At 41.8% G+C, this 15,248-nt stretch overlaps 1 protein-coding gene across 21 annotated transcripts in view; it reads right to left on the bottom strand.

Annotated features, from left to right (window-relative positions):
• Positions 1–15,248, bottom strand: part of lrrfip2 (leucine rich repeat (in FLII) interacting protein 2) — a 122,232-nt gene that overhangs the window by 42,281 nt on the left and 64,703 nt on the right. For 8 of the 21 annotated variants that reach the window (XM_034185621.1, XM_034185626.1, XM_034185616.1 and 5 more), the window contains exons 3-7: positions 11,004–11,090; positions 10,498–10,557; positions 6,012–6,071; positions 5,832–5,873; positions 2,826–2,897 (exon numbers count right to left, since the gene is read on the bottom strand). In XM_034185621.1, coding sequence (XP_034041512.1) covers positions 2,826–2,897; positions 5,832–5,873; positions 6,012–6,071; positions 10,498–10,557; positions 11,004–11,090 — 321 coding nt within the window. The remainder of the gene's footprint in view (positions 1–2,825; positions 2,898–5,831; positions 5,874–6,011; positions 6,072–10,497; positions 10,558–11,003; positions 11,091–15,248) is intronic. The other 13 variants (XM_034185627.1, XM_034185631.1, XM_034185629.1 and 10 more) reach the window with 4 other exon arrangements.

A 15,248-nucleotide genomic window follows, 5' to 3' on the forward strand; every position in this document is an offset into this window, starting at 1 on the left:
ATACAATCAACGTCCAAACCAAAGGTAAGGTGTACAATTTCCTCCATGAATTGCGGGTCATTTGAGCGTCATTTCTGCCAAATGTATTTGATCCAGCGGGCACACTGCAAAAGCTTTTAAAATACAACAGGAGAGGAAAGAGTGAAAATGTAAAAGTGACAAATGACAGCCTTTTGTGGTGTCCGATTTAGCAGGTGTACCAAAGACTGGGGGTCCCGTGTCTGAGCACAGTTCGAAAAAAATAAACACCCAAACTGTTAATCACAGAAATACTGTGCTCAAGTTCCTCTAATCAGTGAGTGTCAGTGCTGAACTTTAATTTCATACATCTGTTAATGTGCACATCCAGACGTCTCTGTCCGTACATGCGAGGGGTTTTTAATGGAAATGTATTGCGTTCGGACAGGACATTTTGTCAGAGGTGAGCAAAACGCCATTATATGCAGTGTTTATTACATGGAAAACCATACAAAACATTAGAATGTTTGTTTGTGGCTGGTGAGTGTGAATATCTGGTTTATACGATGACTGTTTATGCAAGTTTTACTACTCAGGCTTTTATTACTGAGATGTCATCAGCAGCCCGACTGATGACCACATTCTGCACCCATCTAGTTCTGAAGAAGCTGTAGGCATCCAAGCTTTTATATGTCTTCAGTGTGTCTCCTGTGTAGGGTGATGGAGTGTTGATAAAGTAGTTGAAAATGTCTGGATATCGCATGTCTGGCTTCTGCTCAAAATCAATAAAACTGGTGAATTTTTGGAGAGAAATATTGTTAGGAACCACGCTGATTCTCTGTATTTTCTCTAAATACCTCTTCTGATGTTCAGGATTGAGGGCTTTAGTTATATTGGATAAATTAGCTTGGCCATCCACCGACGATCCAGCAAAAGCCATGTTGTGGTGTACGTGGAGCTTGCCGTGCAATACAACTGTGTACACAAAACCGCATGTTGCGCGTGACGTCAGTGCCACGAGCCATGTAAATGAACGATAAGATTGTCCTCTACAGATGTAACTTTCTGTACATGCTCACTATTTGTGCAGTAACAACCAATCATTTCAATCATGGACCAACCAATCTGAATAATTTGAGCAATTATGAATATATGTATCTATCTAAATATACCTGTGGATTCTCTGATTACAACAATTCCAGTCTGGCTAGATTCTACTGAGACTGGAACCCTTCATGCAAACCTAGCAACTGACAGACCGGGTAAACAAATGGAAATTTGTTCACCATTTCAAGCCACAAATCTCTCCATTACTGAAGGAGTGACAGGTTTCACGTCAACTGCATGCATATGAATTCAGGCAACATACGAGGTCTGTCAATAAAGTAACGGTCCTTTTTATTTTTTTCAAAAACTATATGGATTTCATTCATATGTTTTTACGTCAGACATGCTTGAACCCTCGTGCGCATGCGTGAGTTTTTCCACGCCTGTCGGTGACGTCATTCACCTGTGAGCACGCCTTGGGAAGGAGTGGTCCCGCCCCCTCGTCGGATTTTCATTGTCTGGAAATGGCAGAATGAAAAGGACTTTTTTCCCATCAATTTTTTCAGAAGCTGTTAGAGACTGGCACCTGGAAACCTGAAACCATTCGAAAAATTTATCTGGCTTTCGGTGAAAATTTTACGGGCTTCACAGAGAATAAGGTCTGTTAGTACAGCTTTAAGGACCCCTTTAAGGACGCTCGGTGCGCTGCGCTCCGAGCTGCGACGACGCGGCACAAGCCACCGGACCATTTCTAAACGGATGGCTCTGTGGATACGAGACCGTCGTGTGCTCTTTCTCTGGTTATCACAAGAGCTGGACATCAGCCATTGTCCGGCAGATTTCACTTTTAACAAGAGATTTTGTCATGGAAAGCCGCACGTAAAGACCGATTCGCTTTGGAAGCGAGACAAAGGAACACCTCCGTTTCGGCGTGTCAGAGGACAAGTTTGGACATGTCCAGCTCTCCACAATTTCACTGATACTTACTGGACTGGTAAGCATTGAAAGCCGAGATAGACATGTCCAAACTTGTCCTCTGACACGCCGAAACGGAGGTGTTCCTTTGTCTCGCTTCCAAAGCGAATCGGTCTTTACGCGCGAAGCCTCAGCGCGGCTTTCCATGACAAAATCTCTTGTTAAAAGTGAAATCTGCCAGAAAATGGCTGATGTCCAGCTCTTGTGATAACCAGAGAAAGAGGACACGATGGTCTCGTATCCACAGAGCCATCAGCTCAGAAATGGTCCGGTGGCTTGTGCCGCGTCGTCGCAACTCGGAGCGCGGTGCACCGAGCATCCTTAAAGGGGTCCTTAAAGCTGTAGTAACAGACCTTATTCTCTGTGAAGCCCGTAAAATTTTCACCGAAAGCCAGATAAATTTTTCGAATGGTTTCCAGGTGCCAGTCTCTAACAGCTTCTGAAAAAAGTCTGATGGAAAAAAAGTCCTTTTCATTCCGCCATTTCCAGACAATGAAAATCCGATGAGGGGGCAGGACCACTCCTTCCCAAGGCGTGCTCACAGGCGAATGACGTCACCGACAGGCGTGGAAAAACTCACGAATACGCACAAGGGTTCAAGCATGTCTGACGTAAAAACATATGAATGAAATCCACATAGTTTTTGAAAAAATTAAAAAGGACCGTTACTTTATTGACAGACCTCGTACGTTTCTATAAAATGGTATCAGTGGTCAGGAATGAAACTCTGAAACTGCGTTACTGTGAAACTAACATGCTGGGGAATTAATGACACCATTAGCAGCCAAAACCCACACAACTAAATAAGTTATGCCATCACGTGCACACACATACACACAACGCACCATCAGGTCTTTTCTACGGAAGCTGGAACGACTTTTGCTAGAACCCAAGTCACGTACAGCTGATGTGTTAGACTTTAAACAAAAACAGATAAAGTCAAACATTAGGCCAAAATCCCTACAAGAAATGTTACTTACAACCCCTGGCAAAAATTATGGAATCACCGGTCTCGGAGGATGTTCATTCAGTTGTTTAATTTTGTAGAAAAAAAGCAGATCACAGACATGACACAAAACTAAAGTCATTTCAAATGGCAACTTTCTGGCTTTAAGAAACAGTATAAGAAATCAGGAAAAATAATTGTGGCAGTCAGTAACGGTCACTTTTTTAGACCAAACAGAGAGAAAAAATATGGAATCACTCAATTCTGAAGAAAAAATTATGAAATCATGAAAAACAAAAGAACGCTCCAACACATCACTATTATTTTGTTGCACCACCTCTGGCTTTTATAACAGCTTGCAGTCTCTGAGGCATGGACTTAATGAGTGACAAACAGTACTCTTCATCAATCTGGCTCCAACTTTCTCTGATTGCTGTTGCCAGATCAGCTTTGCAGGTTGGAGCCTTGTCATGGACCATTTTCTTCAACTTCCACCAAAGATTTTCAATTGGATTAAGATCCGGACTATTTGCAGGCCATGACATTGACCCTATGTGTCTTTTTGCAAGGAATGTTTTCACAGTTTTTGCTCTATGGCAAGATGCATTATCATCTTGAAAAATGATTTCATCATCCCCAAACATCCTTTCAATTGATGGGATAAGAAAAGTGTCCAAAATATCAACGTAAACTTGTGCATTTATTGATGATGTAATGACAGCCATCTCCCCAGTGCCTTTACCTGACATGCAGCCCCATATCATCAATGACTGTGGAAATTTACATGTTCTCTTCAGGCAGTCATCTTTATAAATCTCAATGGAACAGCACCAAACAAAAGTTCCAGCATCATCACCTTGCCCAATGCAGATTCGAAATTCATCGCTGAATATGACTTTCATCCAGTCATCCACAGTCCACAATTGCTTTTCCTTAGCCCATTGTAACCTTGTTTGTTTCTGTTTAGGTGTTAATGATGGCTTTCGTTGAGCTTTTCTGTATGTAAATCCCATTTCCTTTAGGCAGTTTCTTACAGTTCGGTCACAGATGTTGACTCCAGTTTCCTCCCATTCGTTCATCATTTGTTTTGTTGTGCATTTTCGATTTTTGAGACATACTGCTTTAAGTTTTCTGTCTTGACGCTTTGATGTCTTCCTTGGTCTACCAGTATGTTTGCCTTTAACAACCTTCCCATGTTTGTATTTGGTCCAGAGTTTAGACACAGCTGACTGTGAATAACCAACATCTTTTGCAACATTGCGTGATGATTTACCCTCTTTTAAGAGTTTGATAATCCTCTCCTTTGTTTCAACTGACATCTTTCGTGTTGGAGCCATGATTCATGTCAGTCCACTTGGTGCAACAGCTCTCAAAGGTGTGATCACTCCTTTTTAGATGCAGACTAATGAGCAGATCTGATCTGATGCAGGTGTTAGTTTTGGGGATGAAAATTTACAGGGTGATTCCATAATTTATTCCTCAGAATTGAGTGAGTCCATATTTTTTTCCCCTCTGCTTGGTCTAAAAAAGTAACCGTTACTAACTGCCACAATTTTTTTTCTTGATTTCTTATAGTGTTTCTTAAAGCCAGAAAGTTGCCATTTGAAATTACTTTAGTTTTGTGTCATGTCTGTGATCTGCTTTTTTTCTACAAAATTAAACAACTGAATGAACATCCTCCGAGGCCGGTGATTCCATAATTTTTGCCAGGGGTTGTATAACCATAATTAGACACAAACCAATAAAAGGACTAACCAAAGTCATGTGTCGTATTTTTCGGACTATAAGTCGCACTTTTTTTTGTTTTTTTTACATGTTTTGGCTGGAGGTGCAACCTATACTCCAGAGCGACTTATAAATGAAAAATATACCGGTAGATTCTCAATTAATTTACCGTAATAAAACAATTTTACGTGACAGAGTCGCTCTATGTTTTAAAATGGCCCCCGGAAACAGAAATGCAATGCATCATGGGCACTGTAGTATGGCAGCCGCCCTATAGGTCACACTGGTCGTAGTAACCAATCAGAGAACAGAACATTGGACGCGTATTCCTCACCTCACCCAGACAATGATTGTGAAACAGCGTGTGAAGCAGACGAACACAGTGCTTGCTGTTATTCTGGGAGGACTAACCAAACAGCTTCAACCCCTGGATATCAGTGTGAGCAGAGTGTTTAAGTTGATGCTGAGAGCTGTGTGGGAGCACTGGGTGAGCGACGGCGGAGGATTAGCTTCTGCACTTGGAAGGAGCTGGCGTCGACACCACGGGGAGGTCATGAGCTGCGCAGGTAGGTGCTGCACGAACATCGGCAGCTGACACCTGGTGTGTACTACGGTCCACAGCGGGTAATATGTTAGAAAAGAACTGTTCAGCGATGGTGCGGGTTATGGTTCGGCTCGCAGTGTGGTCCGCAAAATACAAACATATCCGTAGGTAAAATGCAGCTCACAAGAGGGCACTCGAGGCTTGTGTGACTGTTCCTGCAACTTCTGACTACCATAGAAAAATAAAAATTTCAACATTACTGATAACAAGACAACGGAGAAGGCCTGAAAAAAATGCCACCAAAAAGAAAATCATACTCTGCAGATTACAAGTTGTGACTGGTGAAATATGCATCTGAAAACGGTAGCCGTCACAATATTATCATCTGAACTTTTCATGTTAAGTTAACATACCTGTGTATCCATGCAACTTATAGTCCAGTGCGACTTATTTATGGTTTATATTTTCTTTATAATGGATAAAGTGGCTGGTGCGACTTATACTCTGGTGCAACTTATAGTCCGGAAAATACGGTAATCGTCTTAATTCAGTAAAATAAGTGTCTTCCACACAAGAACCCTGGCTTTAGTACAAACCAGTGTGTCCAAAATACCAGGCATTACATCATGTACGCACCCTGTGGCTCCGGACTGACGTGACATCATCACCCAACTCCTGATGAAGTGGAAACATGGAGTCACAGTAGAAGTGCAGACAGAGATGAACAAGTGTGATAAGCGATCAATTAAAGGATTAAAGGAAAAAGAAGAATAGAAAGACAGGCAGAGAAAGAGGAAGTGTGGGAGGGATACAGACCCAGCGATGGCGGCTGCTGGATCTGCTACTACTAGAGGCTCTGGCCTTTTCTGCATCAGCCTAAAGTCAAAAAGAACACTGGTGAAGATCAGACACAAAACCTACAGAGGCTCCACAACAGGGGGGCAAACAAGCTCACTACAACACCAAACAGCTGCTCAGTGAAGCTAAAACCATGCAAAACAACCCGGCCATTGTGTTTCTAATCAAAACCATTCCCATACACATGCTCCACTGTGTTCTCCCTTTACAGCACAGCAACACCCCCCCCAATGCAGTCTCCACAGTGATTAAAAAATAATAATAATAATGTGAGGTGATGAAAATGTATGTGGATTAAAAATATGAGTGATAAATTATCAAGAGATCTGATTAGTCATTTTTCCCTTCTTACATTCATCATTTACATCACTAAATCAGAATGTAACATTACAGGGCGTGTCCTCAACAGTGGAAGTCATGAGAATTAACTGATTAAAGACAGAGCTGATGAAAATACATGTGAATTAAAAAAACAGAGTGATTAAGAAGTGTCTAGACCTTAATGTTGATTGACTGAGTTGCACATCTGCACTGCATATTACTACTACAACCACCACAATATCAGTTTATATAGGCTAACAAGCTACTACCAACTAGTAACATCACTTAGTTACTTACAATCTCAATTCCAACGAAGTTGGGACATTGTGTAAAATGTAAATAAAAACAGAATACAATGATTTGCAAATCCTCTTCAACCTATATTCAATTGAATACACCACAAAGACAAGATATTTAATGTTCAAACTGATAAACTTTGTTTTTGTGCAAATATTTGTTCATTTTGAAATGGATGCCTGCAACACATTTCAAAAAAGTTGGGACGGGGCAACAAAAGACTGGGAAAGTTGATGAATGCTCAAAGAACACCTAATTGGAAACAGGTCAGTGTTATGATTGGGTATACAAGGAGCATCCCCAAAAGACTCAGTTGTTCACAAGCAAAGATGGGATGAGGATCAACACTGTGAACAACAACGTGAAAAAAAATAGTTCAACTGTTTAAGAACAATGTTTCTCAAAGTTGAGTTGCAAGGAATTTAGGGATTTCATCATCTACAGTCCATAATATAATCAGAAGATTCAGAGAATCTGGAGAACTTTCTACATGTAAGTGGCAAGGCCGAAAACCAATGTTGGGAAGGTGTCGTAACACGGACCCACAACAGGGGGCGCTAATGAACGGACAATGGATAAGGGAAGGAGTAACAATTTAATGTTGCACAAGAACACAACGTAATATAAACAAGGGTACTGCCAATCATACACAAGAGGACTGCGGGCAGGCTCGAAGATAGGAGACCTCGGATGAACGAAGAGCCGGGACCCACACCGCTTCTACCACCAACGGCCTGAAGAACACCGAAGCCGCCAAGCCCTGAGTCCCCAGGTGGTCTCTGTCCTCCGTTGTCGGCCCTGGTACTGCAGGCAGACAGAAACAGAAGGTGGTGAGTGTGAATCCTCACACCCAGCAACCTTGATTAATGATTCTTCTTGGAGGGAGAACCTCCACCTCCAATCATACACACGTGCAGCTCCGGTTTACCACTTATTGGTTTTGGGATGTGAGGCGAAGTCGTCGCAGTCACACCAAAACACCAAAAATTCCAGATAAGGAATATCACCAGGAAAAACAGCTGCAAAACAGATCAGATTATTATTCGCAATAATTACAGCAAGAGGTTTACCTTGAATCGTAGGAGATTTCTCGGCGAGGAGGTGGAGTCGCCGCCCGGCCTTTATGGTGATGATGATGATGAGATGAATGAGTGACAGCTGGTGTTGAGGATGATTGACGGTTGTCACTCCCAGTGGTTCTGGCGCCCTCTTGTGCTTGAAGCCCGCACTCCAAGCAGGGCGCCATCCGGTGGTGGAGAGCCAGCAGTACCTCCTCTTCAGCGGCCCACACAACAACCAACACTGAATGCCTGTGACCTTTGATCCCTCAGGTGGCACTGCATTAAAAACCGACATCATTGTGTAAAGGATCTTACCGCACGGGCTCATGAACACTTCAGGAAACCATTGTCAGTTAACACAGTTAACAGTTAACGTGTTACAACAGTGTGGCTTTGCAGTAAAAGAGTGCGGGTACTAGACTGGCCTGCCTGCAGTCCAGACCTGTCGCCCATTGAAAATGTGTGGCGCATTATGAAGCATAAAATACGACAACGGAAACCCCGGACTGTTGAACAACTGAAGTCGTACATCAAGCAAGAATGGGAAAGAATTCCACCTACAAAGCTTCAACAATTAGTGTCCTCAGTTCCCAAATGCTTATTGAGTGTTGTTAGAAGGAAAGGTGATGTAACACAGTGGTAAACATACCACTGTCCCAGCTTTTTGAAACATGTTGCAGGCATCCATTTCAAAATAAGCAAATATTTGCACAAAAACAATGAAGTTTATCAGAATGAACATTAAATATCTTGTCTTTGTGGTGTATTCAATTGAATATAGGTTGAAGAGGATTTGAAAATCATTGTATTATGTTTTTATTTACATTTTACACAACATCCCAACTGCTTTTGTGGGTGATGTGGTTCTGTTGGCTTCATCAAGCAGTGACCTCCCATGTGCACTGAACAGGTTAGAAGCAGAGTGTGAAGTGACTGGGAATGAAATCAAACATCTCCAAATTTTTTACCGGCTCCGCTAACGCGTTGCCAGTAAAACTCAATTTGTGACCGTAAAATGCAGCATGAACGTCTGCAAATCATCAGACACAACAGGGTTATTCCCTAGATATATATAGCATGCATTTAGTTTGGCGCTTTTTTTTTTTTTTTTTTACTCTCATAGCTGATTTCATAGTTAGCATCCTATCAAATGTTTTCCAAGAATATTGCCATCAGCTGTTCCTTTCGTATAATCCAGATGTTGGTAAAAGGGAAAAGCAGAAAGGAGCCTGACAGCAGTCATGTGGCCATTTTTAATCACTGAAATAGTTTTCAAAAAACTGTTTTTTATATTTTCCTTCTTACCCAGTCAGTAAGTCCAGTGAAAGTGTTAAGTGTTGCTGGTATGATGTCAAAATAGCTACAGATCATTTCTCTGTGTGGCTGCATGGCGTACACAGCATGCAGGAATCAAACAGTAAAGGAAGTTTGGCAGTAGAGATATTTTGACAGGACTGCTCTTCAACTTAAAATTAAAATGTAATGGAGACTAAATGTGGGCGGGGCAGCAGAATTCCTGCACTCGAGTAATGACTGCATCACTTGAGTCAATCCATAATGAAGTGATCGATAACTTGCACGAGTTCTGGTTCGATCATTCCACCACTAAGACATCTAAAGCCATTTTTTGAATACGTAAATTTAAAAAATTGCATTAAAAATTTAAGTGATTTGCACTTATCCTTTAAAGGCCAGAGTCAGATCTAAATGCACCTCTTGAGTATAATTTTTAAGTCTGATGCATCTGGTTTAAAGTTTAACAGCTTTGAATATGGAAATAAAATGACTACACAAACTAATTCATGCACACAATCAGCAATAAATACAGAGTATTTGGCATGCAACTGGTCCATTTGGTCAGGAGAGGCATCAAATGCCGATATGTGCCATCTTTTATGGGAATGTCTGAAGCAGAAAACCAGCATAATTGTTTTGGAATCAGTTAGCTCTGAGTCAGCACTCTGTCTCACTCACTTTCTCACTCTCTCTCACACACACACACACACACACACACACACACACACACACACACACACACACACACACACACACACACACACACACACACACACACACACACACACACACACACACTTTTTTGTTATTGACACAGTGATTGTGTGTGTTCACATTTCATACACATGAATGAAACCTGCATCAAAACACATGCAATGCAGTAACACTTAAAATGACTGGTTTCATACACCCATTTAACCTTTAATATATAATCTTTACCATTATTCCCCATCCTTGTAAAACTAATTTAATGTACATCAGTTCTTGAAGGGACTGAATATTTAAGAAAAGCTCAGAGTGCATATTTTTGCTTCATCTGCTCTCTGAAAAATACCATCTGACCCGCACACACTGAAATCTCTGTGCAGCTTTAGTATGTGGATGACACACAAACACACTGTGCACATTAATTCTGTGTGAAAGTAATGCAGTTATATTCAAAACCATTCATCCATTCATGGGTTATTTGAGAATGGAGGAGTAGAGACTCCGGTCCAAACCAAACCTCTTTCTTCCATGCAGTCTCACCCACTCTAAATAAAGTCAAAGGCCAAAGCTGCTCTACAAATACACACAGTCACAGATTATGGTGTCTCCAAAACAAATACACTGCAGAGGCATATTTCCACCGTGAGGTACAGTATATACGTAGTCAGTGAGTGGAGTGCAGCGAGACAGTCAGGGCTGACTGGGACTCGGTCCCACACCGCAGACTGTGTTAGTACTTCAGCACTCTCTTGCAGGCCTACCATCCACTGGTGAATCTGACCCCATTTTTTGCTGCTACTGCTGGATGAGTGGTAAGACAGCTGGGCAGATGAAGATGCCAGAAAAAACATAATTATACTTTACTCAGTCACATATGGCACATAAATGTAAATGTAAAGTGCTGAAAAGTCAAGGTTGATCCACTCTGACACCACTGTGGTTGTATCAATTTTTGTTTCCTTTGTGCACATGCAGCATTTTCAGTTTACTGTGTTTAACTGTGTAAACTCTTCAAATTAATTTTAGCTCTAGGAATCATAAGCAAGCTGGTTTTCCGGAAGTCTCATGCCAGTAGATGAAAATGAGCTGCTTGCAAAACACTGAGGTAGTTACAGAATTTTCTTCTCCAAAGAAAGAAAAAAGACAAAGTACCAGAATAAGAAAAAGGCCACCTAATTTTCCTGTTCATAGCCACAGGAGGTTTGTATTGGGAGCAGCACTTTTTACAGTGCAGATTTTCCACTTGGGTCCATTATGTCTTACGTACTTCTTTCTGCTGCCGTTCAAGTTCCCTCATTCGAATATCCCTGGCCTCTGCACGAGCTGCCCTCTTCGCTGCCAGTCTCGCCTCCGCCTATGACACACAACACCACCACATCAACATCCAACAATCTACAATCAGAAATTATTTTTATTTGTTGAAGGTTACATCCTGATCTCCCGCTCTCACACACACACACACACACACACACACACACACACACCACACACACACACACACACACACACACACACACACACACACACACACACACACAATGCAAATCCTATCATGTAGGAAAACTGCAGGAAAAAAAAAAAAAATGAAACTACACGAAGGGCAGGATAGGTCAAATTCCAGAAGTGTTGGAGTAAACTGTTATCTCCTTAACTGCTCAATGTTAGGACACATTCCAGCCCACACAAACAGGAGAAACACAAAAGACCACTCCTTTTGATTAAAAGAGATCAATGAAACGTTTAATATTGCCTTTTCACTGTTTAATGTGAACAACTGAATCTTCAGAACCACAGAACCCAATTTTACTGTTGGCAGAATAATGTCATTCATCATAAAAACAGCCTTTAACTAACAAATCCAGACTTGTGCAATTGACAGATACCTTTTGTACAAAGCAAATTATTAAAATATAATCAGAGGCTGCATCGTTTGCCCGAGTTGATTGGTTTGAGTGTAGAGTACAATGGTCAGCACACTTGCACCACAGCGACCAAACGGTCCGCGCCTAAAAATCGGTCCGCCTTTTGCATCTGCACATGCGTCATTTCGGTCCACAGCAGCACATTTGAAACGAACTGTCTTCACCCAAAGCAATCAAATGGATTAATGGGATTATTAACCATCAGATGATAAAAGTAAAACCTCTTAAATCATTCTAAAGTCTTAAGCAGAAATGAGGCAAAATTCCATGATGCTTTGAAATGTCCGATGCACAGTGAATGCATCAGCTAGCAGCTCGTTTAGCTGTGGCGCTCTGATTGCTTCCACCACTTTTTATAATGAAATAATGCTGAATTTATGTGATAATGATTGTTGTAGAAAAGCTTCAGATATACGTCACTGAGATAGATGATGACTGGTGTGCAGTTTGAAGTAGAAACGAGGTGATAACCCGTGAACCGCATCATCGGGGGGCTGATTTTTAGGTGGACCGTTTGGTCTGCAACACCAGTTTCAAGTCCACCAATGCCCAGTTATTTCTGCGTGGACCTTGTAAGTTTTTTCCCATGGACTCTGGTTTTCTACCATCATTAAAACATGCACACTGTAGATCTGGAGCTGCATCAGGAAAGGTATCCAGTGTAAACCTTGCACCAAATTAACAGATATATCCATACAAGATCCACCACGATGACTCCAGCTAAATGCGATGGTTAAAAAAAAAAAAAAAGAAGTCATGATTTCACTGCTAGAACCCGTCATTCACCACTGAAATGCTCAACTTTCCAAACGCTCCTCTTCTCATGTAGATCAGATACTGTACTTTACTTTGAGGATTGCACATCCACTGCATTTTCTTGGAGAAAAGTGTAGGATCCTTAATTGTCCGCGGTCACATCATCTCCACTCAGCACTAAGTATCACTGCATAAATAACTCAATGAAAAATGGCGTAGGTCAGGGTCAGTGCCATAGACGTGGCTGTGCATCTTGACAAATTTGAAGTCAAAACAGCTTCTTTTTCATATATTTCTGTAAAAAAAAAAAAAAAAAAAAAAAAGTGAAATCAGTTCTGTAAAATGTGGCACCCAAATGACTCAGAACAATTGTTCGTTTTAAATTTGATTCTTCTAAGAGTCAAGACAGAAGTCAGACGACCAGAGCAAGAAATTTAGCTGAGGAAGCTTCTGCGATTAGAAGCGAAACGTCTTCACCTCAAGCATCCCAGTCCAGTCGAAGATTCAAGCTTCTCTACCATACAAAGATATATAAATAACAATAATACATATTAGGGGTGTCGGGGGGGGATTCGATTCACGTCCAAATCGCGATTCTTATTTATTACGATTATGAATCAATCCAAAATGTCCAAGAATCGATTTTTTTAAAGCATTTTTTAAACATAATCTGGCTTACTCGCTGCGTGTACTGTTTGTCAGGCAACGGCTTCCGTACTACAGCGTACGGGGTGGGGGGGGTGGTCCGGTGTGCTTCAAACACTCGTGCGCTGCAGAGTTCAGTGGCTGTAGCTTAGCATGGTGGAGGAAGAGCTAATTCAGCCAGCACTGTCTTTGCTGAAGGCAAATGTTTGGGCGCATTTGGATTTTATTATTTGCTGCATAAGAAGGAGCTTGACACGACTTATGCAGTGTGCAAAATCTGCAAAATGAAAGTCAAGTACCTCGGAAACACTTCAAATCCGCAAGCCCACATGCAACGCCATCACCCGGAGCTAAAGGAGCGGAGCAGCGGTATCTGCCCACTACTGACAATCACTTCGCTAAACTGCCAGCCAACTCTGAACGAGCAAAGCAGATAAGTAAATTTACATCTAGAATCACTTGATTAACCTTGTAAAGCTGCATTTTCTTAAACATAAACATTTTTTAAGTAATATAACTATTACATCTAGAATCACTTGATTAACCTTGTAAAGCTGCATTTTCTTAAACATAAACATTTTTTAAGTAATATAACTATTTCTCAGAGCTCTTTGAATGGAAAATGAATTCTGAATAGAATCATCACCCCAAGAATTGGAATCGAATTGAATCGTGAGTTGTTGTACGATTCATATCACTAATACGCTTCGCTCTCAGACTGCAGGCTTACTTGTAGTTCCTAGGATTTGTAAGAGTAGAATGGGAGGCAGAGCCTTCAGCTTTCAGGCTCCTCTCCTGTGGAACCAGCTCCCAATTTGGATCAGGGAGACAGACACCCTCTCTACTTTTAAGATTAGGCTTAAAACTTTCCTTTTTGCTAAAGCTTATAGTTAGGGCTGGATCAGGTGACCCTGAACCATCCCTTAGTTATGCTGCTATAGACTTAGACTGCTGGGGGGTTCCCATGATGCACTGAGTGTTTCTTTCTCTTTTTGCTCTGTATGCACCACTCTGCATTTAATCATTAGTGATTGATCTCTGCTCCCCTCCACAGCATGTCTTTTTCCTGGTTCTCTCCCTCAGCCCGAACCAGTCCCAGCAGAAGACTGCCCCTCCCTGAGCCTGGTTCTGCTGGAGGTTTCTTCCTGTTAAAAGGGAGTTTTTCCTTCCCACTGTCGCCAAGTGCTTGCTCACAGGGGGTCGTTTTGACCATTGGGGTTTTTACGTAATTATTGTATGGCCTTGCCTTACAATATAAAGCGCCTTGGGGCAACTGTTTGTTGTGATTTGGCGCTATATAAATAAAATTGAATTGAATACAAATTATACACACACACACACACACACACACACACATATACACATATATGTATATGATATACTTTTGATTATCAATGATCTCTTGCTTGCCTCTACTGGTGGTTGGCTCTCACTGCGGTATTGTATCACTTCCTGTTCCGGAGCACAGCTGTGTTTTTCTGTATCTGTTAGCTGTTTAATCTGCGCAGTTAGATTGATCTAGTTATCTAGATTACGATTTGTTTCCCAGTGTAATCTTTACGTGCCTTAACTAAAGCACTCCTTCTGCTGAATCACCTCTAAATTATTTACACATTATTCACTTTGCGTGTTTTTAGGAATCGGCTAGCTTAGCGTAGCTACTAGCTCTTAGCCGATTTAGCATGGCGGCTTCTCCTGTCTCTCCCGCACTTTTCTGCTCTGGGTGTGAAATGTTTATTTATTCCTTGGCCTCCTTTAGCAGTAATGGTACTTGTAATAAGTGTAGCTTATTCGTAGCTTTGGAGGCCAGGCTGGGCGAATTGGAGACTCGGTTCCGCACCGTGGAAAATTCTACAGCTAGCCAGGCCCCTGTAGTCGGTGCGGACCAAGGTAGCTTAGCCGCCGTTAGTTCCCCCCTGGCAGATCCCGAGCAGCCGGGAAAGCAGGCCGACTGGGTGACTGTGAGGAGGAAGCGTAGCCCTAAACAGAAGCCCCGTGTACACCGCCAACCCGTTCACATCTCTAACCGTTTTTCCCCACTCGACGACACACCCGCCGAGGATCAAACTCTGGTTATTGGCGACTCTGTTTTGAGAAATGTGAAGTTAGCGACACCAGCAACCATAGTCAATTGTCTTCCGGGGGCCAGAGCAGGCGACATTGAAGGAAATTTGAAACTGCTGGCTAAG

Source organism: Thalassophryne amazonica, chromosome 13 (genome assembly GCF_902500255.1).
Source record: "Thalassophryne amazonica chromosome 13, fThaAma1.1, whole genome shotgun sequence".
In the NCBI taxonomy this organism is placed as follows: domain Eukaryota; kingdom Metazoa; phylum Chordata; class Actinopteri; order Batrachoidiformes; family Batrachoididae; genus Thalassophryne; species Thalassophryne amazonica.